This window comes from Lagopus leucura, unplaced genomic scaffold (assembly GCF_019238085.1).
Source record: "Lagopus leucura isolate 7727_CA_CO unplaced genomic scaffold, USGS_WTPT01 Super-Scaffold_100009, whole genome shotgun sequence".
Classification (NCBI taxonomy): domain Eukaryota; kingdom Metazoa; phylum Chordata; class Aves; order Galliformes; family Phasianidae; genus Lagopus; species Lagopus leucura.
Window position 1 is genome coordinate 9309013 of NW_024962266.1, and position 25470 is coordinate 9334482.

A 25470-nucleotide genomic window follows, 5' to 3' on the forward strand; every position below is an offset into this window, starting at 1 on the left:
GAAAGTATGGTGGTTTAAGTCATTTTTATTAACTTTAATGGAGTTACACGAGTGCTCGTCGCGCTATTTTGTTTTAAATATGATGTAAGGTAGGTACAAAATAGAAACGGGCACAAGGCAGCGCGCGGCAGAGCTTGGTAAAGCAACGCTGCTGGAGCTGCTGAGCGGCACCTGCCGCCCCCCGCGCCTCGCGGCTGCTCTACCCGGCGCGCTCCCGGGGGCTGCACACAGCCGGACCCGGCACGGAACCGCGCGCGGACGCACCTGAGCTCCCGCGAGGGGGCGGTGGGGCCCCGCCTGACGGGGCGGGCCGGGGCGGGGCTGCGCCAAGCGGGCCGAGCCGGCCGCGGCGGCGGAGGGCACAGCGGGGGCCGCCGCGGCCGCAGCGTGGCGGCGATGGAGCCGTGGAAGCAGTGCGGGCAGTGGCTGATCAGCTGCAAGGTGCTACCGCCCAACCATCGGGTCACCTGGGACACGGCCCAGGTCTTTGACCTGGCGCAGACGCTGCGCGACGGCGTGCTGCTGTGCCAGCTGCTCAACAACCTGCGCAGCCACTCCATCAACCTCAAGGAGATCAACTTGCGCCCGCAGATGTCCCAGGTGAGGCCGCGGGGCCGTCCCCATCCCGCGCTCACTTCCCCGCTCGTGTCCGCGGTCGCGGTGCCCCCGCGTTCTTTGTGCGAGGCTCCCGGCGCCGCCCGGCAGCGCCGCCGCCGCTCCCTGCCCGCTGCTGGGCCCCGCTCGGAGCGAGGGAGCCGGGGCTGAGCTGGGAGGGTTTCGGGGCGGCCCCGCTCGGGCGGTGCGGTGCGGTGCTGAGGGGAAGTTCGCCTCAGCGCGGCGGCGAGGAGCGAGCGCAGCTTTGCGCTTCTGTGCTCGCCGCGCGCCGGTGATCGCCACGGGCGGTTCGTCGCGTCAATAGCCCCTCGTTGTGTCGTTCTTCGGGATTTGCCCAGGTGTGCGAGGGGGCGGGAGGCCGTGGGCGCCCGCGGTGTTCGGGGCGGGCGGGGGGCGGCCCGCAGGGATCGGGGGCCGGGTTCGTGCTTCCGGCGCTCCTCTTCTGTCCCCGCCGCCCCGCAGAGCGACCGGGAGACCGCTGCACCGCGGGAGTCCGACGCCTCGTGGTCGGCTCTTCCAGCTGATGTTTTGGTTACATAATGACATAGTTCGAAATTCATCCGGTTTTAGATGCTTTATTTTTTTTTTTGTCAGGGCTTCTCTGTTTTGTTGCCGCCTCACAAAGGCAGCCCCGCGCCGAGGTGAGGCTGTAGCGGTGACGGGGCTCCGGCTCTCCTGCCGCCCCCTGCACGTCTCCGCCCCGCCGGGGATGCGGCGGGTGTCGGGAAGGAAGCCGAGCCTCGAGGCTCTCGTGGGTTCCATTGCGTTGGGAAAGGGACGCCTTGCACAGTTTCATATCGTTGTGAAACGTATCAAAATGAGAGCTGCTGTACACAGCAGAAAAGCTGAGGTGAAAGATACTTCTGTAGGGATTGTTCTTCGTCCGTATTTACTCACACGGCCTACTACATTGTTACTTTTTAATTTCCTTTTCTGGCAACTGTTTTATTGCCAACGCGTTCTCTGTGTGCGCCATAGGGAGAGAAAAAGTACCAGGCCCTACTTCGGTGGGTCAGAGTGGAAACCCCCACACTGCTGTGTTGTATTAGAAGGTGAGATGACTGCCCTGCTGTAGCTGCGTTGGGTTAGAAGGGTGTGAGGGGTGTCCTGGTGTATATGTGTTGGATTGAAAGGACTTGGTGGCTGTCCTAGTGTAGCTATGTTGGATTGGAAATGCGTGATGGATGTCTGAGTGTACTTGTGTTGCACTGGAAGGCTGGGATGACTCTCCTGGTGTTGCTGTGTTGAATCAGAAAGGTGTGATGACTGTCCTCGTGTAGCTGTGTTGGATCTGATGGGTGTGATGCATCTCCTGGTGTAGTTGTGCTGGGTTAGAAGGGTGAGATGACTGTCCCAGTGTAATGGTGTGCTGTATTGGAAGGGTGTGACGGGTGTCTCAGTGTTGCTGTGTTGGATGGGAAGGGCATGATGGGTGTTCTCATGTGCTTGAGAGCTCCAGTGCCTGTTTCAGTTGTGCATGCAGAGGCAATGCTCTAACAGCATGGGGAGATGTGCTTCCAAATGGAATGGATTTTAAGAGGTTCTTCTGGGTCCGTACCATTCAAGCTCCATGAGAGACTCAGGCCTTGCTTAGCTGTACCAGATTCCTGCTTCATGTCTTTGTTATAGATGGATGAATTGCTTCTGAACTGACCCATTTTCACTTGAGCTTGAAAAGCTATAAATAATTTCCATATGAACTGTTGCAAGTGGTTTCCTGCCCTACTTAGAGTGGATAAAAATGATAGAAATAGATTTAGTTTTGTTTTAATGAACCAGTAGGGTGTCCTCCTGATATTACACAGTATTATTTGGATAGCTAACTGGTAGAATCAACTTTGGTTAGAAGTCTAATGCCACTTGCAAAGACCATCATCAGCTTTATTTTTATTTATGATGAAAAAAACCATAGTGGTGTGCCTTTGAGTATCAAAATGTTCTGTCTTCCTTGTTTAGGGCTGTTTGAGAATCGTTAAGATCCATATTCAGTTCTTTATTTAAAACCATGAAATACAGTTTTAGATCTTGGAGTACTTATAATGTACACTTGGAACGGGAGCTTAATACGTGCAATGTGTGCATACTGGAACCATTTCCCAACTAAGAGGAGCCTCCTGTCTGCATCCCTGCTGCACACTCAGGGCACCTGCACTGCACTGTGCTGCACACTGCCCTTACCAGTGGTGTGTTTCTGCCCTGTGCTGCTTTCACTCTGAAAATGGGGGGAACTGCTGCTGGATCAAACCCGTAGTTGCTAAGCCAGCCCTTCTGGTACCATTGCTTTCTGCAAGGTCAAGGCTGGACTGTCTTAGTGAGGTTGTGTGGGGTTTGATGAAAAGCCTCTTAGATTAGAGGAGGTGGTTTCTTACGGAAAGAATCATTCAGTGAAAATTTCAGAAATTGTTCTAAACAATGTAATAAATAGAAATTCTGCAAGTTGCTTGTGGTTGGCACCTACGGTTGTGAAGAATGCCAGGCATAACTTAATGCTGAAGTTTCAGAGGCTGCTAACTTTATGAGAGTGACTTGGAGTCTGCTGAGCTCTGAGTTGTGAGTTCTGCCAAGATAGCATGTGTCAGCATACTGGTGTGTTTGGTACATTGTAGGATCTTGGACCTCACAGAAATACAAGCTGATTCTCCCTGTACTTGTGAGGCAGTGGCTCAGGGATCTCAGAGGCATGAGCTGCCGGAGCGGGTTGGACATTAGCATGCAGCCTGTGGTTGTGCAGCCTGCTTGAATGCTGCTGTGTCTGTACTGCTCAGCTGAGCTGTTTGAACCTCCTGTGGCCCTTATATGTTATCCTCTAAAACAGAGCTACAGTTCCTCTGCTCCATGACCTGATGTTGTTTCCTGCTGAGTGTTCAATCTGAGAACAGTCAGGGGATTTTTACTGTGCTTTTTGAGCAGTAAAACCAGAGAAAGAGAAGGGTGGAGGTGAAGGGACCTCATGGGAGGCAGATTGCACAGTTTTTGCCTTGGCTTGTGCTGCTTTTGACGTCTGTCAGACCTTTGTCAGTGAACCATGTTCTCATGTCTAGTTACCAAGTCACCAGTGTCAAAGAAAGAGAAGGTGTGTGATGCTGCCCCAGTCAGAGGTTAGAGTAGCTGCTGGCTCACTGATAACAGAGCCAAGTCTCTTCCTTTCAGCTACATCTTTATTTATTTTTTTTTTTTTTTAGATTGAATGTGGTGGATCAGATGTCTGTAACACTCATCAGCTCTGCTCAGAAGCTCTTGGTAACCCATTAAAAGCTCCATCAGAAGCGCAGAGGGATTGCAGTTGGTGCTGCCTCTTTAATGCTGCACGCAGAGGCTCCATGTAGTGGGACAGAGTGCTGCTGAGCTGCTGGGGGAGAACCAGGCTGTGCTCGTAGGGGAAGAACAGAAACTGAGGCTGATGCCTGGCATTGCAACACTGGCACATGCTCAGCCAACTGGCAATGCGTGCGTTTTGTTCTGTGAGCTGCCCAATGTGGGGCCACCTGTGTGTCTTACCACTGACCACTCATTTTCTGTCACAGCTGTTGTCGTGGGCGGTCTGTGTTAGGCATCTGGAAGCTGTGGATTCAGCCCCTTCACCTTCTTGGAGATGATGCCTGCATAACAGAAGTGTCTCAGTGGTTTTGGATTGCAAAACATAGGATTTAGAAGCTATTCGAATGTTGGCTGTTATTGCTAGCATTTCTCTGTGTTTACGACGATGAGCCTGGTTACTGCAGTCTGTCCTTAAAAGAATAGATGCTGATTCAGAAACTCACATGGAGAGCAAGCCTCAGGTATGGAAGTACAAAACTCATCTGCAGCAAGGACAGTCTTGCTGCATTTTGCTAACCAGTTTCTGACCTCCAGGAGCTGAATACTGCCTGCTTTTGTCTGAGTGCTGGGTCACTGGTGGGAAAAACTGCATGTGGGCTTTGTATGGGAATAGCAACAGCTGGGCTCAGGGACTTCCATGTCCAGGTGTTTTTACTGTGACTGAGAAGAACAGTGGCATCGGCCAGAGTTAGAACTCTCATGTCACTCCAAACCCATTTCCCTGTTTGATCTCTCCAGGGCTAGCAACATCACTTGTCATTTTCATCCTCTGCACGTGCAATTAGAAAAGGAGATTGTATAGACAGATCTCATGGACATCTTTTGGACCTTAAAGCCAATTGTATGAGGGTCTGATTCAGACCTGATAGATGGCAGTGTTTTCTTTTCTGGGGTTGTGCAAATCTTGCTGCAGGCATGTGCTCTCTCACGTGAAGGAGGTTAAACAGCTGCCAGGGAGGGAGCTGGAAGCGGCATTATGTCAGTGCATTGTGGAGATGTGGCAGGCATGCTGGTGTGGGGCAGCCTTCCCCTGAAGTGTGGTGCTGATGCTGAAGGATGGAGTGGTGTTGCTTCAGCATTGGCATCTCTCTGACAGCCGTTCCTTAGAGCTGTTTGCTTTGCTAACATGGGTTGGGAGAAATAATGAAAATAGATGTGATCCGTAACAGAGAGTACTAATCCTAATGTTTAATCTTAATCATAAAAGAACTTGAATAATTTATCATCAGAAATATAAAACCTTAACCAGCGGATTACAATGGATTTGTAGAAGATGTCATCTGTTTAATGCTCATCTTTTGTCTTTAATACTTTGCAAGCCACTTTTGAAATGATTTTTGCAAGGCATTTAGTTAACTTACAAGAGATTGCTAAACAGGAAAGCTGCACTTAATGCAATACTGGCATGGAAGTTCACCAAAGGTGATGTTGACATAGATTAAATATTAAAAATAACAACTTCCTATTATTCTAATAAAAATAAACAAAATTGACCTCTGTTTATATTAAAGTTCCAATGTTCTCTAATTTTTGGGAGTTCCTCTTATTTGGTGTGACTGTGCAGTCTGAGGAAGTTTGTTATCTTTGTCCCTGTGATGTTTTTGGGTGGTACCTGAACTTTCTTGGAGGAGCTCCCTGTGCTTGCTGAGGGTGTCCAGGAAACCACAGGATGTGGGTATAGCAGGAGATGTGGCTCTGCTTCACATCTTGGTTATGAGGGTTGTGAAGTCGTGTACGTGTTGGTACTTCAGCCCACTACACACCTAACATATTTAACCTTATTGTAGTGATTCATCTAAATGAAAACTGTTGTATTTATAAAGGATATGTAGCAGTTGCTCTGAAAGTAATACCTCCTATTTTATTATGTTGGCCCACAGTGTCAGAGACAGTGTTGGTGGTGTGGCAGCGGAGGTTGAACTTTCCTACCAATATTCCATTCTATTTTGTTACCACGTGACAGATGGCAGCAGAAGGGCAGACATTGAATTCCTTCATGCATAAAAATGGCACCCACTGTCATTCATCAATGCTTGCTGAATGTTTATGGAGACCAAACTGTAGGTGTGAGCACAGTGAGGTGGTGGGTGGTACATTTCAGCAGTGGTGACAGTGAAAGTGAGTCACTTCTGCTGGTGCAGATTGTTACAAGTGCAGCATGCAGGCTCTTGTTCACTGCTGGTGAAGATGCACAGCAATCTATGTTGAGAAATAGTGTTTATAGCTGAGGATTTGCTCTATCCCATAGTGTTATTGTGCTCTTTGTATCTGTTGTAGTTTCCATGGAAATCTATAGAAGGCATTGCTTTTGGTGCAACCAACATATTTATCCATATATATCTGTAAATATGCTATGGATACGTATATATGTATTTTCTACATGTTTGACTCTTTAAAATATTTTGAACAAACATTTCTTCAAAGCAAAACCTTAATATGACCCTTATTTTTATCTAAGAAAAGCAGCTGATAAAAAGCAAGTGACTCAGCTTTTGTATGTAGGTAATTCTGCTTACCTTAGAATCATAGAATCATAGAATCACTAAGGTTGGAAAAGACCTAAAAGATCACCCAGTCCAACCATTCACCTATTCCCAATAGCTCCTACTAAACCATGTCCCTCAATGCAACATCCAGTCTTTCCTTGAACACCCCCAGGCTCGGTGATTCCACCACCTCCCTGGGCAGTCCATTTCAGTGCCTGACCACCCTTTCTGAAAAGTAATACTTCCTCATGTCCAGCCTGAATCTCCCCTGCCGTAGCTTGAAACCATTCCCCCTGGTCCTATCACTAATGACACGAGAGAAGAGGCCGACCCCCAGCTCACTACAACCTCCCTTCAGGAAGTTATAGAGAGCAATAAGGTCTCCCCTGAGCCTCCTCTTCTCCAGGCTGAACATTCCCAGCTCCTTCAGCCTCTCCTCATATGGCCTGTGTTCCAGACCCCTCACCAGCTTTGTTGCCCTTCTTTGAACACGTTCCAGGGCCTCAATATCTTTCTTGCAGTGAGGGGCCCAAAACTGGACACAGTACTCGAGGTGCGGCCTCACGAGTGCTGAATATAGGGGAACAATCACCTCTCTGCTCTCTTATCTCTTATCACCTCTCTTAGGATGGAGACAGTAACTTTTGAAAGCTTTTTGAAAAGTTTTGAGAACTTTTTGGTTCTGGTTGATTATTTTTGGTTGAGGAGGGAAGACTGCAGTTGTGCTATATTTATATTGCAAAGTTTATTTATGTGCTATGTTTATCATATAGTTATTAAATGCAGCCAGTGTATCTTGCCAAGAACTGCCTAAAATGTCACCTCTTGCACAAAGCCTTAGTGTGCTGGAAATTGTATAATGCAGTGACAGGAAAAATGTTAGTGCTGGTTTCTCACAGAGGCTGTAGTGTTCATCTGCTGTGGATAGTTTAACTCAGTGACTGTGCGTGGTGTGCTACTGTGTCATGTGGGAGAAGCCAAGCTATTTCCTGATCCTCATTTGACAGAGATGGCAGACCTATGGCATTGGTCAGCTGAAAAGATTGTGCAAAGGAAAGAATGAATGTCTGAATTCTCAGAAAGGAGATGCATCTTCCAGTTGTTTCCTCATACTAGTGCGAACTGGAAAGAAAGGTCAGGAGAAGCTGAGAGATGGATCAATAAGCGTATTGGCAAGTGAGATGCTTTAAGATTTTGAGAGGGCTGGAAAAAGCATTTGAGCTTTTATACCAAGATAAATACAGGAAAGCAGTGTTGGCTATGCTATGCTATTCTGTAACAATAATGGTGCTCCCCTGGGTCTGCCAGGTCCAGGGGCTTGTTCCCAGGCTGTGGCACTGCACACGGGGCTGGCTTCGTGCTGTTTGTGTGCAGGTGACATAAAGGATTGTGTATTTCTCACCCTCATCCTATCTCCATCTCCTGTGAAGATCAAAAGAATCGATTAAGTCTGGGTGTAAAGATCAAGTTGCAAGTGTAAGGAAGGAAATGCAGAGGGGTAGGAGGGAAGGGCTCAAGGTGAGATGCAAAGTAATGTGGCACTGCTGGGGACGTGGCAGGGCATGGCATGGCATGGCTGAGTGTGGGCATGGCTGCTGCTGGGTGGGCTAGTTGGAACCAGTGAGCTGGGAATGGGAAGGGCTTACAGGACCCAGACTTGCATGATGAAAAGGGGGACAGGCAGGAGAACACTTGGTGCTGCTGGAAAGGCACAGGGCAGTGTGCCAAGTGGTCAAGCCAGGCTGGGTGGGATGAGAGCCTTTTGCTGCAGGGCAGCCGGGCTCACAGCCTGAGCAGCGTTGTGGGCAGGAGCTCCTGGTTTGTACCTGGCGTTGTGTGGGATCTCCCTGTAAGAAGGAGAAAAATTGGCTTAGTATCATTGATAATTCTATCTTCAAGAAGTTTAAGGTGGCAGGTTTTCGAACTCGCTCCTCCCTGTACTGAGATTGTATCTGTAGTTCTCCAACAAACAAACAAAAAAGAATTGACAACTCTTTTCTCCACTGAACATCTTCAGTTATTTTCTTCTCCTCCTTGTTGCTCTAAGACAGTGTCACAGAGCTTCCATATTATTCCACAATATTTCATAACAATGTTTTCTACTACCCTATGCTGTGTTATTTCAGTATTTTAAAAATTATTTCACAAGAAAAGTCTAAGTTGATGTATGCTTTGGTGAATTAGCTATTTATCTTTTTCTCTATTCTCCAGTTGACCCAGCATCATCTGGAGCTGCTTTCTCTTCGCTCTCACTTTATTTTGCCAAGCCAAGCTTGAGACTTGAAGCACTGTGAAATAGCTGCTGAGTGTAATCTATAAAGTGGCATCTGAATTGCTATCTTAATAGCGATATTTTGAATTTGTATATTTAAGAGAAAGCTGTTCCCTCAAGGATCAGTGAGTATTATTGGTTCCAATTCAATCTGTTGTCAAGTGGGAACATGTACTTCAGATAAGTATCAGTCAATGTCTCTTTCCTTCATCCTGTATTAAATGACAGTGGTGAATGTCTTGGTAACATGAAGCAGTGAAGGACTGCTAATAGGATATTTGATTCTTTGTATATTCGGTCACACAGTGTGTAATATAGAGGCATTGTAGCAATTGATATGAATGCTGCTTACATGGTATTTAATACACTTGCAGACCTGCAGGTATAGACTACCGTAATTGGGGAAAATTAATCTGACTACCTTGTTATATATATAATAATTATTTTGGATCTGCAAATTATCTTTACATTAAATCAGAATTTCATTTTAATTTGATTAGTAGGGATTTGGTTTAGTATGTCACTGCCTATGTTTCACTAGTTTTATCCATCTAAAAATCCCGTGTAAGGTACTTTCGATTGTATAGGAAACATGATATCGTTGCCTTGTAGAAATGAACAAAATATGTCTTTAAAATTGTTGCTGTGATAACAAATTTTCCGGAAAACCAAAAGCATATTTAAAGCATATTTTGAAGTGGCCAATCTTATCAGGACAGGAAGATTTTTATTGCATAATCTTTGGTGCTATCAAATTTGTCTATTCTTTGAGTTATACAAGGTGATTTATTGTGCAGTCTATTCTTAGGATATCTCATACCACAGGCTTTAATGTTCATATTACTTCAATGTGAATAGAAGACTTATGGTCAAACTACAGCAGAAGCTTGGTCCTTGAAAAATGACTGTTAAAGAAGCTTCACTGTCATTGTAAGAAATTAGATGATAAAAATAACTGCTCACGCTCTAAATATATTTAGTAATGACGATGACATCCTCATAGCCTCAATTCCTTGTGTTTTGTTTGCATTCTGTACATAAATTATACTTAAATACTTGAGTGATGGACTTTACATTCCCTCCAACTCTTACTTTACATAGCAGTGGTACCTTATCAGTTAAGATGGCCTTATTTTTCTTTCTGAATTCCTGAAGATTACTGAGTGAATCTGTGATTTCCAGCGCAGAGTTGCTTATAGGTAGGTGGAAGACCACACTGTCACTGCACTAACATACTCAGCAGGTTTTGGTTGTCTTTGGATAGAGGTACAATCATGATGCAGTTCTACCATGGGAACTGTAACTCGAAGTAAGCACTTACCATCCTACTCATTTCTGTGGGATTTAGCTCCAGCTTGCAATTTATTGTTTCTGGAAAACAAGTGGAAGATAGAGAATTGCAGGGAATGTTCACTGCTGTTGCTTGTAGCTCTGTCTTCTGCTTGAAGACTGAGAATTTCCAGTGCTGTCCCATGCTGCTGCCTTTGGGCCCCTGGTTGTTTGCTACCTTGTTTCTGGGAAGGAATTTCTCACAAGCTTTAAAAACCTAGCTTGTGTTTAAGCACATATTTTGAAAATGTCCTTGTGCTGTTTTGAGGCTGAAGTCCTGTACCAGTCAACATCACTGAGCTATATGAGGAAACAGTTAAGTTACAGTTTCTTTTAGTGATTTACCCTCTGGATAGAGTGAGGCCGTATTTCAGGTTGCGTAACGTAATTTTCTGAACTGACAGTTGCTTATTTCAAAGTTTTTTTTTTTTTTTTTTTTTTTTTTTAATTCTACTGAGATTTCATTTCCCACTTGCTTTTTCTCGTGTCTCATTTGGTGTAGATCTCTCTTCAGTTTTGGAAAGCTTGATGTGAAGCAGTGGTTTGTAGACCACTGGGGAATCCAGTTAATTTGCATTATCTATGTATTCTTCTATGAAGAATCAGGTTTTTGTTGCCTGTAAGGCCCATAGTTAATCATGTTATGCCATGAGCACAAGGCTTTAGCAATAGTAAATGGAACATCAATTGTTGTCTAGTGTTAAAAATACCAATGAAGAAATACTGAAAACAAACAAACACAGCTCTAGCAGCTGTGTGGGAGATTGACAGTGACATAGCACTTTGGTATGGACTTCGTCTTTCCATCTTGGAACTCTTTTGCCATTTCCATGTCGTAGGAGGACGGGATTGGAGAATCATTCCCTAAAACTTAAAAACATGTGTCAGATTTTGTAGCTCATCTTGCAGGGCCATAGACAGATTTGCAGAACTACTCATTTTTGAAATGTGACTCCTGTGTATTGCATCTCTTTTATGCAGTATTCTAGTGAGGAATAGTGGTTTCATTTAATTTTGTTTGTCAAATTAGTGATGGAGCAGTTCCATAAGAAAATTAAACCTCAAAATTTTGCAGGAATTCTTGGGAATTTAAACTATTCTTTAACTAACTATTCTTTAAACTATTTGGAAAAGAAATGCGGTATTTAGTTTTTCATGCTGAATATTGTTGGAGTTTGACCTCAGAATTTGGTGTTTCAGTTAAGTTGTGTTAAAGTTTAATAAACTTAAACATACCTTTTTATCCTGATTTGAAATAGTGTAGGTTTTGAAATGTTGTGATATCCTGTAGGATATATAATTTTCCCGTCAGCTCTGCTAGTGACTGCCTCTCTTCATTTTCCTTTATTTCTCATATTTTCCTACTGACTTAGGTGGCTTGTTTTCATTTTTTTGTGTCCGGGAACCCAGACGGCTCTGTGATTAGTGAGAGCTGTTGCTCTGACAGCTGTGGACTTTAGGGGAGAAGATTTTTTTTTTTTTTTTTTTTTCCCCTCTTCTTGTGTCTACTTCTCCTTCATTTTGAGTCACGTCAGTTCTGCAGCTTGTTCTGCCCTCTCCACCCACATCCAGAGCTACATTACTTTCTCCTTCATTTGCCTTGTTACCACCCACCCTGGTATTTTTCTCTCTTTCTGGTGCATCTGTTTCCTTATTAGCTTCTTTCCTGATGATCTTTCTTCTTTCAGCTGTTTTCCCTCCCTGTTGGCCTTATCTCTCCACAGATCTGGAATCAGTTTCCTATGTGGATGAGCGATCTGCAGATGCTTCTTCCCATGTGGGTGCAAGTGCTGGGCAGGGAGCTCCAGTGGGAGCCATACCTGTAGGAGCAGCAAACTGTGCTTTTTAAGCATCTAAGCTGCATTTGATCAGAAATCTTTTATTGTGATGATTTAAGCTGCTTTTCAGTAATTAATTGTCACAAATGATGGTAACATGACTTTTTTACTTGATTTCTGCCTGTCCCACCAAACTCTGGAGCTGCATGCCACTGCGGCAGTGATATGCATAGGCAGGGCCTCTGTCCTGTGGGAGCACTTGCAGATGGGAATGATAGTTATTTTTAACTGCTCTTTTTTTTTTCTCCAGATTGATTTTCTGTGTTGCTTGCAAGGCAGAAACTGCCAGCACACTCAGGCTGCAGCTCCCTCAGGCTGGGCACCCATCTCCATCATTTCATTATCTTTTCCACTGAGTTCTACTTGCTTTTTGGTGTCTGATAGACATGACAATTTTGTTTCTTCACAGGCTGGAGGTGAGAGAAAAATAAAGAGTAGAAAACAGTTTGGGGATTTAAATTACCCATCTTTTGGCTGAGGATGGATATTGGAACTGGCTGCCCAGAGAGATGGTAGAGTCACCATCCCTGAAGGTTTTCAAGAAAAGAGTAGATATCACACTGAGTGACATAGTTTAAAGGAGTGATGAGCAGGTGCAGGTGGGCTGGTGGCTGGACTAGATGGTCTTAGTGGTCTTTTCAACTGAACTGCTTTTATGATTATATGAGTTTCTGACCTGCCAGAAGATTTCCTTTGGATTGTGTCCATGAGAGCTAATGCAAACCTTAAGTCAGAAAACAGATATCGGGTTAGATGGAAAGTTAAAAAGTAATGTATTGGAGATCACTTAGGGAATCATATTTAATTTATTCAGGCTTTAGGTTGTTTCTTCATGTCTAAAGTTTTAGTCTCTTGCTTTCTTAGATTGGATGCTGTCATGATAGGCCTGGTATAGTCCCTGGTGCTACAAGCAGAGGAAGTGTCCATCCCTACTGGGCCCTCCACCAAAGACTGGAATTGACAGCTCTGTAGGATCAAGCCATAAGTGGTTAATTACTGTCCTGCAAACAAGCATCTCCTGTCTTGATTTGCTCCAGTATTCCATTATTTTTTTCTTTGAGAATGTGAAACAGTTCAACGCTACGATGTGTTGTGAGTTAACACAGGTTCTGATGGGACTAAAATCAAATGTTTTCATGCAGTTCCTGATCCAAGAGACAACATGTACTTGAAGGATAATTACTGTGACATTCAGCTTGATGTCCTGGCTGATTTTATGGTTTCATATCATTTAAAGCCCTTGAGCAACTTCGAACCTTGTTTTATGATGAGAACTTAATCCAGCTCAGTGACTGTGGGCTTCAGTACTGGGTCTTTCGTAACTTCAGAGTAGCTTCCCTCACATGCTTCTCTAGAAATGATCCATGCTGCTGGGAAGGAGGTGGTTTTTGCTTAGCGTTCTAGTCACTTTAGTGCTTTCTATCATTCAAGTTTTGCACTGTGAAGTTTGGCCCATTCCTTTATGCTTCCTTCAACGTTATATTAAACTTCTTATAGTGGTAAGTGAATTTTAACAGGAGAGTTTCCTTTCAAAATTGTAGTATTTGCTAGTGGTGATATTTATTTCCAGCCATTGCTATGTCTCTGTATTCACCTGTGGAACTTCTTAGTCTTCTAAGTCACACCCTGCAAGGGATGGCGATGACCGTGCCTGCTTCCTTGTCTTTGGGGGAGGCTGTCTCTCATGTCACCTACTCTTTGGCCTGGTCCGCTGAATTTCTGATGCTGCCTCTGTGGGGTCTTCTCATGTTTTCTGTTGGATACTCTTCTTCTGTAAAGAGTCGTGTTGGGAGGGGGCTATGACTCTGTGAAGGTGTTTTTGCAAATTGGGAAGTAAAACTGTGTCTTAGTCTGTATCAGAGAGGTTTTTTTTTCCCCCCCTTAAATTATTGATTAAAAGTTTGCTAATGTCCAAAGGGAAAAGTAAACTAAAGAACTTGAGTGACTATAGATTGACTGAAAAGAAGATGCAAGATGATGAAATTCAAGTGTTTTTTTTTTATTTTTTTTTTTTGTCAGCATTAAAAAAATTGTTTGGAGTGTGTCTGCTCCCTTGGTATTACTTATCATGCTGTTTGTCTGCATTAGGAGAATTGGAAATAGAAATCTTCCAAGAATTATAAGGAGGAAATAAATGAATGGCAGTTGTTTAATTTTTTTTTCTGGCTGGCATTGAAGTGGATATGATTCCTTTTAACCATCAAATTTCACATTTTCAAAACAATGATGTCTGACCAAAAAGAGAAGTGATTTCCATGTTGTTGCGTTAGGGGGTCCTTGAGGTTTCGTGCTGGGTAGGTGTAGTGATTTACAAAAATGAAATTGTCATGTTTTCCATTTTTATTTCTCACATAAATATTGCCTCTAATATCCAGTTGTTGTTTCTACTTGCATTTTCAGTTCAGTTCTATTGCATTTCCTGACTGGCATTGCTGCCATAAATGTGTGGGTAGATGAGATCTGTATGTCTAAACAGAGTGTAAAATATGGACAGTCTGTAAGTTCTCCTGGAAAGTTAATGCAAATTGCAGAGCATGGACTTAAAGCAAATACAGTTTGCACTGTCTGTTGCTGACAGCATGTAAATTCAACAGTTTCTTTGCGTGTTAAGGTAGCTCATTTCTCTTGCCCTGGATGTTGGAGCAGGTGGTGAAGCCCTGTGCAGGATGCTGTGGCTCCACTGGGGTGGCCACAGGCTGGTGGCAGAACTGGACCTGGGTTTTGGCAGACTCATGAGTCACCTGATAAGGATCAGACAGCTTGGTCAGTTGTGTGTGGCACAGCCTTCCCCAGTGGGGAATACTGAGTCACAGCCTTGTGAGTTTCCAGTCTCTGGTGCAGAAAATACCCAAGTAGCTGCTCCTGTAGTTTCATTTAGTAATGAATGAGTTGTGCAGAAATTAAATAATTAGGATGTATAGTTCAGGTCCCTACTGCATGCTGGGACTATATTGTGGTCTATATTTATATATGTTTTGTGGAAGCGCACTTAAAGGTAGGATATCATTGTCACAAGCAGGGAAATGCTAGTTTCTGAAAGCAGCAATTAGGATGTCCATTGAAAACAGTGAATATAGCTGTAAAGCTGGTTGCAATGGTTTGTTCCAATTGCCTTGCTTCCTTATTATCCTGCCTGTATTTTGCATAACCTCACTTCTGATCCATTCCAAATTATGTTGCTAAATCTTTTTTCTGTCTAGCTTTTTCATGCTATGCTTACTTCATTCAACAGCTAGAACAAATTTGTCTTTTGCTACAAGACTCCATGCTGTCGTTCTGCTTATCTGACTTAAGAGAAAAAACTCTTCCTTCCTCTGTTATCATGTCTGCTAGTCTGAAAACAACTCTTATTCCCCCTGTGCTGAGAACCATTTCCATGCAGAGGCGGAAGAAAATCTGTAATTGTTACAAAATCCCAGTTACCAACTGCATATATATTGATTTTATTGTGCTTTCTAATCTCCACCTGCTTTATTATCACACCAAACTACTGTGACTTTTAGAATATAGGTGCTTGTGCAGGGTCACACTGTTTTATTTAGGTTTCACTGTATTTAGCAGACTAGTCTGTAGAACAGAACAGCACTGAACAACTCAATGTAAGCCTAGGCTTTCTACACATTCTTACAGCTTTGCTCCAATGCTTGTATTCAGTGTTACGTAAATGGAAAACATCCTGAAGAATCATTTGTTCTGATGCCTGTTCAGAAGTCTGAAAGTATGTTACAGCAGCTGCTTGTTTTGGTTCTGAATGTGCTCTTCTGTATAATAGCTTTAAAGAAAATATTTGCCTACAACTCACAGGCAGGCAAATGCTTTTACTGGCTCTATGCTATGGTGCTATGTTTTCCTTTTTGAATGCATCAGTACCAAAACTAGCGATAGATTACTGCTTATGCAATTTTTTTTAGCCATGACAGCAGTGATTGTTGGTTTTCAAGTAGTTCTGTGCAGGTAGGCAACATCTTGCTCTGATGTGTGCGCTTTATAAACTCAATTTTTATTGACAATATTAAATTTAGGATGATAGGAATGCTTTCAAAAAAATGAGTTAAATCTGCATCTTCTTAGTTTACACTGCTGCTAGAATAGTAAATAAATTTGTTCTATTTTTTTATAGCCAGATTCTGATTTTAATAGGCTTAATTCAATGAATACAGTAGGCAGGCTTCAGCCCCTTTATTGAGTTCAGGGACCAGTAATGTACCTCCTGGGGATTTCCTACAGCTGTGGCTGTCATGTCCTGTCTTGGGGAGAAAGTTTCCAGTACTCATCTGTATGGTTTTTCATGAGTTTGAGAGGCCCTGGAGCTCCATGCTGCTTTCTGTAAAAGGCAGCTTCCAGGTGTGCTTTTCTCCTGGATTTCACGTGCTGAGGACTGGATGTTCAGTAATGACACTGGGTTTTGTGTTCAGCCTTGACTGCGTGTTTGTTATCATGAGCTATTGGAAACAGCCAACTACATTACAGTGACTTAGAAAAAAAAAATTTTGAGTTGAATTGGAGGAAAAATGGAATGACTATCCTTAAGACTCAGCATGCAGTATGGTCGGGTAATGCAGGCTGCTCACTGGCACTGATGGTAGGGTTGCAAATAGCTTGGGAAGTGAGAGTTGGGACAATGCTAGATGACTTTCTGTTGTAGCCTAGTGCTTATTCACCACTTGATTGGTTTAGATGATCTAATAGTGTTTGGTGCTTTTGGATTTTAAGTAAAATATATATATATATTTTCATAAATATCTTTTCCAATGAATCCGTGCTCATGGTTACGTTTTACTTTGTGAGATGCCAAAGTGGCATCTTTCGAAATCAAGTTTTGGACTATTCATGGGTATGTACCTCAAGGTCTGCAGAGGCAGTACATTGGTATGATTCAGTGGAGGCATCAAACGGGCCACGTGCAGAAGTGACAGCTTAATTTCCATGATCATTCACTCATTTCCCTCTGCTGAGGCTGATAATTCATACCAGTGGAAGTAGGAGTTTGTGACTTGAACACACTTGCCATATGAGTTTAGGTTGCTTCAGTGATGTGTTCCATTTTGGCAGGCAGCTAGATTGAGCAAATGCAGCCTTCTAGACAGTGAAGACTTATGCCAGTACTTGGCTGAAACATGTCAAGTTTACCTCTCGCTGTTTATCAGCATCCTCAGGAAAGGAAACATGAAGCTTCATAAATAGTCAGCATATTTTCAGTTATTTGGAATATATTGGAATATAGTGTTGCTGGTAGTACAACTTGATTTAAAATTAATTGATTTTCTCATTGTGACACTTTGAATTCCTTAATTAAGAAGAATGCTTGTCACTGAAGAAGTGGAAGAGAGTTTGAGTAGCACTGGCTGGACTTGCAAATGGCTGTGTGAGAAACAGTTGGAAGTGCAGAAGTGTTAGACTTGTATTTTAATTGATTTCTACTGCAGAGCATTTTTGGAAGCTTGAGAACTGTGTATTTGTGTCCTGTTGATGTCAAAATCATAGGAGTTGCAGCTGTGGATCAAAGCCTTGTTTCATCTAGCTCTGTATCTTAGGGTCATCTGGACCAGTTTCTTCACAGCAGCGGTCTGTTTTGGTGAGGATGTGGCACCTGAAGAATTTAGCAAATCATATTCGTGGCCACTTGTTTTGTCCTCTGAACATTAACTATACCATTATGCATCACAGCTTATTATGCCTTTGCGATTCTCTGTATAATCCACAGTCACTTAGTTGTGGCCTTTTGTTTTAAAAAGGATGTAAGAAAATGAGAAAGGTGTGGAGAAGGACAATAGGGTTTTTCAAAACTATCAAATGCTTTCTGGTGAAGAACAGCTCCACAGAGAAGGAAAGATTTTTCAGCTTGGGAAAGAGACATTGTAGGAGGAGGTCATGGCAGAGGCCTGAGGGAGGAAAATAGTTGCTTATCCTTCTGGAGGGATATCCAGCACAAGTGGCGGGTAGTAGACTCAGAGTAAGTTGCTTCATCTTACTCAGTTAATAAGTGTGGTCTGCTAGATCTTAAACTTCAGATTGTGGTCTATGTATTGGCTTTTAAGTATTTTGGAAAAGCTTTGTCATTAACACTGCAAGTGTTTTTTAAAGCTCATCTGAGGTAATGCAGTACCGTAAAAGATCAGATCGATTAAGTCAGACACAGAAATCACTCAAATGACTTTTGTTCTCTGAAAAACTTGCAGTGCTGTATAAAATAAAGTATCAGAGCTTTAGATCATTTATTTATTTATGGAATAAATGGCATCATACTTTTTTTTTTTCCAATTTTAGGTTGAAGTAATGATGCATTTTACTTAGTGCAGATTGTGAAGGTGTGACACTCCATGCTTGAGAACCCATTCTTGGAAGCACTGCTGCTGGTTAAACATGCAGTCCATGCACAGTTGTGTGCTTACATCTCCTTGACAGAGAAAATAAATTGTTGAGTAGCGCTTCCACTTTTAAAACTGCTTTACCTGCTCGGTGTTATCTTGCAGAGAGTTTTTTGCCTCAGGCTTCCCATTTTCCTGTTGTGATCAGTTAAGTCTCATCAGGTGTATGATGACTCAAGTGGCAAGTTCTCTTGCAGTTCCGTGAGGTCTGGGTGAAGGTCCCTGTGCTTCCTTATGCTGGGGAAGGGATTGGGAAAACTGGCGAGTGAAAGCAAGCTGTGGTGATGACTGCATCTCTGCTCCCACCTCAGAGCAGCTGCACGGGGGCTTGAAGATTGTGGTTCTTTTGTATTTTTTCACAAAATCTTTCGCCTTCTGGAGGGCAGGAAGAAATATGAGACCTGAAGAGCCCAAAGGGTAACGCAGTTTTCCTTTCTGCTGCAATTTGATTATTTAGTCGTAAGAGCAGCTCAGTCTTGGTCCCAGTCTTGGCTCAAGAGTGAGACTTGAGGCACTGGTATGGCAAAATGGTCTGTAACATCTTTGCTTGGGGGTAGAAGTACAGATGGTGCATGCGATGCCTGTTTGATGAACGCAAGTTACATGTTCAGCTGAACTCTAACCAGGCTCATCTTATTTCACTGCTGAGCAGAAAAGGATGATGTACCTGGTGCCCATTGCTCTGTCTGATAAATACATGAGAATTTAGGAACAGTAAAACCAATTCTGGATTTACTTTTAATAGGTAACATTGTTAGCAGAAAATGATTGACTGCTAAGGTTACAAATGTAACTGAATTTGTCAGCGTGATAAGTAAAATGGAGCTCCGTGCAAAGATATTACAAGTTTGATAAAGTTGAGAGCTCTCAGTTTTCTTCCTCAACTTTTGAGATTGAAACTTTTTGGCCATCAGTGCAATAAAGATCACATTTGGTGCTGCAACAATATATTAAAGCTGCAGAGAATATCACAATGTGTAGAAGAAAAAAAAAAAACATATATATATAGTATTCATGGCGTCTACTGCATTTTCACTTCCAATCCTGCAAATTTACTGCTGGAGTTTGTCAGACATGACTATTCACACAGGTTTATAGTTAGGGCTTCTGGGCTTTGCCATTCTACTTACTGAGCTGGCAATCCCTGAGAAGTGCTCACCAAGTTTTGAAAAACCTGTCCTTACTGTAGAGAGCAGCCTAATATGCTGCGAACCTGACATGGCACACTAGCAAAAATGTAACAGTGGATTTTTAAAATGAAGGACTGCAATGTTCATATTGAGTAATTGGTAAGGAGCTTAACTACGTCTTCAGATCTTGCTTGGAGTTAATTCCATTGTTATAAGAGCCTGGAAAATATTACTCATGCAATTCAAGAAAGCATTCAAAATGTTGCAGGATTCACGAGTGTTGTCACTTATGAATGAAAGTGAGAATGTTGCTCTTTTATGCTGGAAATCACAGGCCTAGTGCATGAGCAATATGATCCACTGATAAGAAATAGAAGTGTGTAGGAGTTATTAGGACTAGATTTAAATGTAACAGATGCTTACTAACCCTTAAAAAAGTGTTCTATTTTGTTGAATTTCCATGCAGGCTTGAATGTTTTATTCTTAAAATCGTAAAAAATAAAGGTTGAATCTGTGTTACGTATAGAAAGTTTGGAGACTGTAGTTGAAAAAGAATGAGCAAGTACAGGCTAGTTTTAAAATTATTTTTAAAAAAATCTTATGAGCCTCCACAAAGGAATGTGGTGGCTGGAATCCAGGTTTGGCATTGTGGGAATATCCAGGGCATTAGAACATGACTTCCATAGTGTAGATTCAGTTTGGATGATGAATTCAATGGGGGCTTAATTCTAAATTGAGGCGAGGCATTGGGAAAGGGATTGTAATTCCAAAAAGGAACTGAATTGAACTATGGATCTTAAATGCATATTTTGTATGAAAATCTTCTGCTGCATCTTCTAACAATAGAGACTTGTAAAAGTAAAACACAGCTATGAATTAATGACATGAAAATGCAATGGAAGCAGCATCTTAGTGTGCCAGACTAAGTCTGAAATGTGTTGGGTGTTCTTTGTAGCAGTGTGAAGATCTCTGTAGCTGGAAGATTCTTCATGGTTTGGGTGTAGATATAATTTTCTTTTTTTCGTTTTCCTATATTGGTCATGAAAGAATTGGTGCTAATTTCTTTGAAATTGTCCATTTGTTTTGTAGATTTAATGTTTCAAATAGGCTGTATCTTCTAGGCTTTTTAAATTCCTGTATATGTTTAGATACTCTATGTAGGTAAAAGTTTCAAGGTTTTTCCAACTATTGAACAGTTTCATGAGACTGCTAGTGTTTCATTAACAAAGCTGAAATTTAAATGATTAGAAACTCTGTGTTAGAACTGATGAAAATGCATCCTTCACACTTCTACTCTTCACAGAAGCATTTTCCTTGTCAGGGTTGTAAATACAATTCATGGTGACCACTATCTCACTGTAAATGGCAACTTTATAGTTTTGCCTGAAGCATTTAAACACCCACGTGTTAACATATTGTTCCCTTGTGTTAGACTTGCTTAATATTTTCCCATGATTTAAACATGAGGCAAATCTTGTATTAGTTAAATTGTTTTTCTCACTGGATCTTTCTATTAGCCTATTTCGATTTTTTTTTTTTTTCCTTTCAACCTTTGTTTCACTGTCTCTCTTCCTTTGCTGTTCCATTTCCTGTTGTCCTCTTTTCACTTCCTTGCTTCTGTTTTCTTCCTATTCTTCCTCTTCTCAGGATTGTGTTCCCTGTTCCCTTTGTATTCTTGCTTTTTTCAGGGATACAGCTTCAGGAGGTAAGATGGATTAGGGCTAGTCATTTGAAAAGGTAACTAAGCACAGGAACCTCTTAGCTAATCTGTGTGCACTTTGCATACTTAATTCAGTGTTCTAATTACTGGTTTTTTTTTTTTTGCTTTTTTTTTTTTGATGAGATACTGTGGAATAGACATGTTAAGTCTTGCCAGCAGGGAACAAAGGGCTCCCCAAAAGCTTGTATTTACAACAGGATACTGTCCTGAGCTCCCACCCCTGCCTCTTTCTAATTAAACCTGTAACTTGGGGAATTCCTGCGTTTGGGATTCTGTGGTGTAAAAATTCCTGTCTGTTTTGTGACTGTGCTACTGCAAAGCTCTGTTTTATTCTGTAACTTGCAACAGGCCAAGGAGGGCAGATTTCCTGGGGCAGCGTGGGCAATGCTTGATCCTGTATGCACTGTGGGACATGGCAGCTGTTTGCTGAATAGGTTTTGTTGACTGTTTACTTAGAAGTTGCTGGTTTCATGGCTTGTAGAAGGACATAAGGAACACAGAATTTACATGCTGCTTTGCCCTTGCTTGTTAATCGGTGTCATGGTGCTGGCATAGGCAAGGAGAGAGTCAGGAGCCCAGAGTGTCTAAAGTGTTTTACTCCTACCCTCCCTTCCCTCCATACCAGTACTAGCAAAGCTTGGCATATTTTGTGCTTCCTTAGCTTTTTCTTTAACTTTCAATTTCTGTTTTCTTTATTTGAAGCAAAGAGAAGAGCAAATGTACATAAACTAAACTCCATACTCAAGCCAAAATGCAATAGACACAATTGAATAGTAGTCAGGAATTTTAAGAGGAGCTTTTCCATGAATATTTAATTACTACATTAACTGAGCAAATAAAGAAGGTGTTATTAATATTCGTACTGTTAGCAATGGTTCAAAGGAATTTAATATGTTTCATAGTTCATACAGCATGCTGTGTGTTGTGTAGGCCTTCAAAGAATGCCCACATCTTAACTCCACACATCTCCCTAGCTGTTCTGTCTGCAAGACTGCACATTAAAGCACACTGTCAGAATTAAGGAACATCTGCTCTTTTCTTCAAAGCACAATTCTAAGCAAAATTCCTCGTGGTGATATAGTAGCACCAGTCTTGCATGTTTTGTTACCCAAAAATGATTCCTGCCTTAAGTGATTATACAAAAAAGAACTGCATAGATGCTACTAATGATCCTGCCTTTTTCGGAACCCGGTGTGCTGTCTCCTGCATCCCTATTAGCATGTCTGCTTTGTGACAGAACTAAAAATACTTCCTGGCAATCCTTTTTGGAAAGAGAAGGTTAGGAGGTATTTAACATTTAGCTTGTTTGCACCTGTTTAGGGGTTTAAAAATATTATCTGAATAATGGAGATGGTTTGCAGATCTGGAGGCCAAATGTAGAACCTAAAACTGATTCTTCCTGTGTTTATTAGTTTCTTTTTCTTTTTAATGATCTTTTGCAAGTTAATATTTCATCTAAGAGTCAGAGTAATCCTCATTTGTGTTCTTATGCTCCAACCCCAGAAACTTAGGAGATAACTTTTTAGCTTTCAATATCTTACTGAAAAAAGGAGCACTCATTCTATTGCATTGATTTGGTCTTCAAATTCCTTACGGCTCTTTTGCATTGCTTACTCTTAGCAGAATTCCAAGTCTTGGGAGCTTCATGAGAAAACGGCATGTGAGTGATACAAATGTTAAATCTCTGTTCTTGACTTTGATATTGCTTTTTTGCTCTTGCTGGCTCAGGAGAAGACATTAATAGATGCTGAATTAAGACTTCATCAGTGTGTCTGTACTTCATTCATTGGGAATCCTTACAGCTATTTTTACTGCATATAGTGATAATTACTCCTGTTGGCAGAGCAGAACTAATCTAATCTTTTTGGCAGCCGAAATCTGTGAAGGAGCCAGGAACGACGTCTGTTGAATTTTTAACCCTGAACATGCAATTCCATCGTTACCAGAATGCGCTCCTGCTTTATCTGAGAACCTAGTAATGTTAATGATCATATGAGTATTAAAATTTGTTAAGTTTAATAGAGGTGTAACACATGCCTACTTTGGTGACCCTGCTTTTGGGATCAGTCTGTTAGATGGCAGGTGTTGGGGGACTGTCTGGCTTGGCTTGCAAAGAGGAGCCCTCAATATAAGAACAACTCTGTCTGCGAGTACCTTTTTTTTTTTTTTTTTTTCCTTTATTGTATGTGGCTGTCCAAATATATGTGTATTTTCTTTATATGTGTATATAGCAACAGCAACAGAATGGAAATAAGGGAGATCTTCCCAGCTAATCTTTTGTCATCATCATCCTCAGGACAGGAAAAGTCAAGAGCCTATGTTCTGCACTAAGTGCTGAGGTCTTGGAAGAGCATGAAAGTATTCTGGCAATGATCCGTTCCCTTTTATTTTTCTGCCTTCTGTCCTTGCTTAACTCTGCTTTGTTAGAGTTATAAATGAGGACTGACAGAAAAACCTTCCATCTTAATAACCCTGTATGTGCTTTCTTGCATGCAACATCAGAATTTAACAAAATAAAAAAAACCACACCCACATGTGATTGTGCCTTCTGAGATGCGTGAATTGAAGCCAAATTCACTCATCTGATTACTTCCCTTTTGCATGCTTACTTTGAATGTCTGGCCTTTCCTCAGCTATTTTTGTCACTCATGTCTGCTGTTACATAAACCCCCCCACTTCTTGGGTATGCTCCTGTGGCTGATGAGGCTGTTGAGTCAAAGGCAAGTAGCTGCAGCTGTGTATGTATTTCATAGAGCAGTGCTGTTAGAGAAGGAGGGGGAAGGCGATATTTTGGTTTACAGGTCCTGTTCCTCTCAAAGGGGACAAGGTGTAATGAGAGGACAATTAGCTAAGCAAAATCGTCTTTGCTCTTTTTGTCATTGTTCTTCCACGTTAGCTGCTAAGAACAACTAGCCTTGCTTCTGGGAACCTCATGACATCTTTGCATGTGATCACAACGTTGCAAAGGCTGGGAGGTGCAGGCATGGAGCAAACAGGGGTATGATGTCTGAAAGAGTACACTGGAATTGGTGCATGCTTAAGAAATACTAGTGTTATACTTTGTGAACTTAATTTCAAAAGGAGAGGAAAAAACTCACCTTTCTCCTGACAAAAAAAAAATAGCAGCTCCCTGCTTTCTATTTAATGTCCCTTTATAGCTCAGCATCTCTTCAGATCACCTCAGAGGCTCAATCTTCAGTTTATGCTGTGCATAGTGCTTTGTTCTGGCTTGTCCTACATGCTTTATAAATGTCTAATGATTCATATACAAATACAAGAATGTTGATATTTACTGAAGTTTATTATAACCGAATTGTATAATAAAATGGAGATGGAGTTGAAATAAATACCAATTGCTGGTTTTTCCACTCCTAGTAATTAGGAACTTGGGAAAGATGTTGGAGTATAATGAAAATGCCTTTCTCTCTAAATGTTTTTTTTTCATGGCCTTTAGGTTTTCACTTGCTTGAGTGATATTGCTGTGTTGCAGTTCCATGTGAATGTCTAACGGTAGAATTTCATCTTCAATACTCTTTATGTTGGTCTCTGAACTCCCTTAGGAGCACTTTTAGTACAGAAGCTATGTCTAGATACAGAGCATGGTCTAACTACTAACAGAGTTTAATTCTATTGAAGTAGTTCAGTGCAAGAATATATTCTCTGGCAAATACCTTGAAGACTATAGTAATAGACGGTATATGGAATTGGTTTTTTTTTTTTTTTTTTTTGTTTGTTTGCATTTAGTCTTTCACTTCATTAAAAGCCTGGCTAGAGAAATCTATCTTCCTCTGGGCAGTGATAGTCCTGCCTGTGCTTTTTGTGTCTAATTAGTCATTTCTATTCAGTTTCTTTTGTGAAGAATTTCTATACATTTCTGTCAGTATTCATAACAACGCGCTATGTTGACAAAGCCTCAAGTAAATGTTTATTTTTGTGTCAAATAGCAAATGTCATAGCAGAAAGCAGCATAGTTTTTGTGGGGAATTGAGTATAATTTGGTTTATCTGCTCAGTTCCAATTTATGTTCATACAAATACATTATCAAACATGTAAACAATAGCTCCATCTTTTGATGTTAGTTTTGTTTTTTATTTTTTCTCAAACTTGTTCTTCATTTCAATAAATATTGTCTTAATACCTGCTAGGGAATTAAACTCTGAGCAGGATGGACCAGAAGCCAATAGTGCTCTAATCTGTTTTATAAAAAAGCCTCATTGCAGGAGTTGTAACATGTCAGCAGCACCAGCAATAACAACATGATCTGCTGGTAGAAGTGTAAGTACCTGTTTGGTGGCACGTCTGGGACTGCTTTATAAATATCTTGGTAATCTGTGGATGTTAATATTGAAAGTGGAGCAAAACTAGCATGCATTATGAAATGATTTTTTTTCCCC

The 25470-nt window shown here is 41.8% G+C and overlaps 1 protein-coding gene across 4 annotated transcripts in view; it reads left to right on the plus strand.

Annotated features, from left to right (window-relative positions):
* Positions 1-25470, plus strand: part of VAV3 (vav guanine nucleotide exchange factor 3) — a 180967-nt gene that overhangs the window by 23506 nt on the left and 131991 nt on the right. For 3 of the 4 annotated variants that reach the window (XM_042874001.1, XM_042874003.1, XM_042874002.1), the window contains exon 1: positions 378-600. The exons of the other annotated variant lie outside the window; for it this stretch is intronic. In XM_042874001.1, coding sequence (XP_042729935.1) covers positions 397-600 — 204 coding nt within the window. In that variant the 5' untranslated portion in view covers positions 378-396. Of the gene's footprint in view, positions 1-377; positions 601-25470 lie in introns of those variants that run through there. 4 annotated transcript variants of the gene reach the window in all.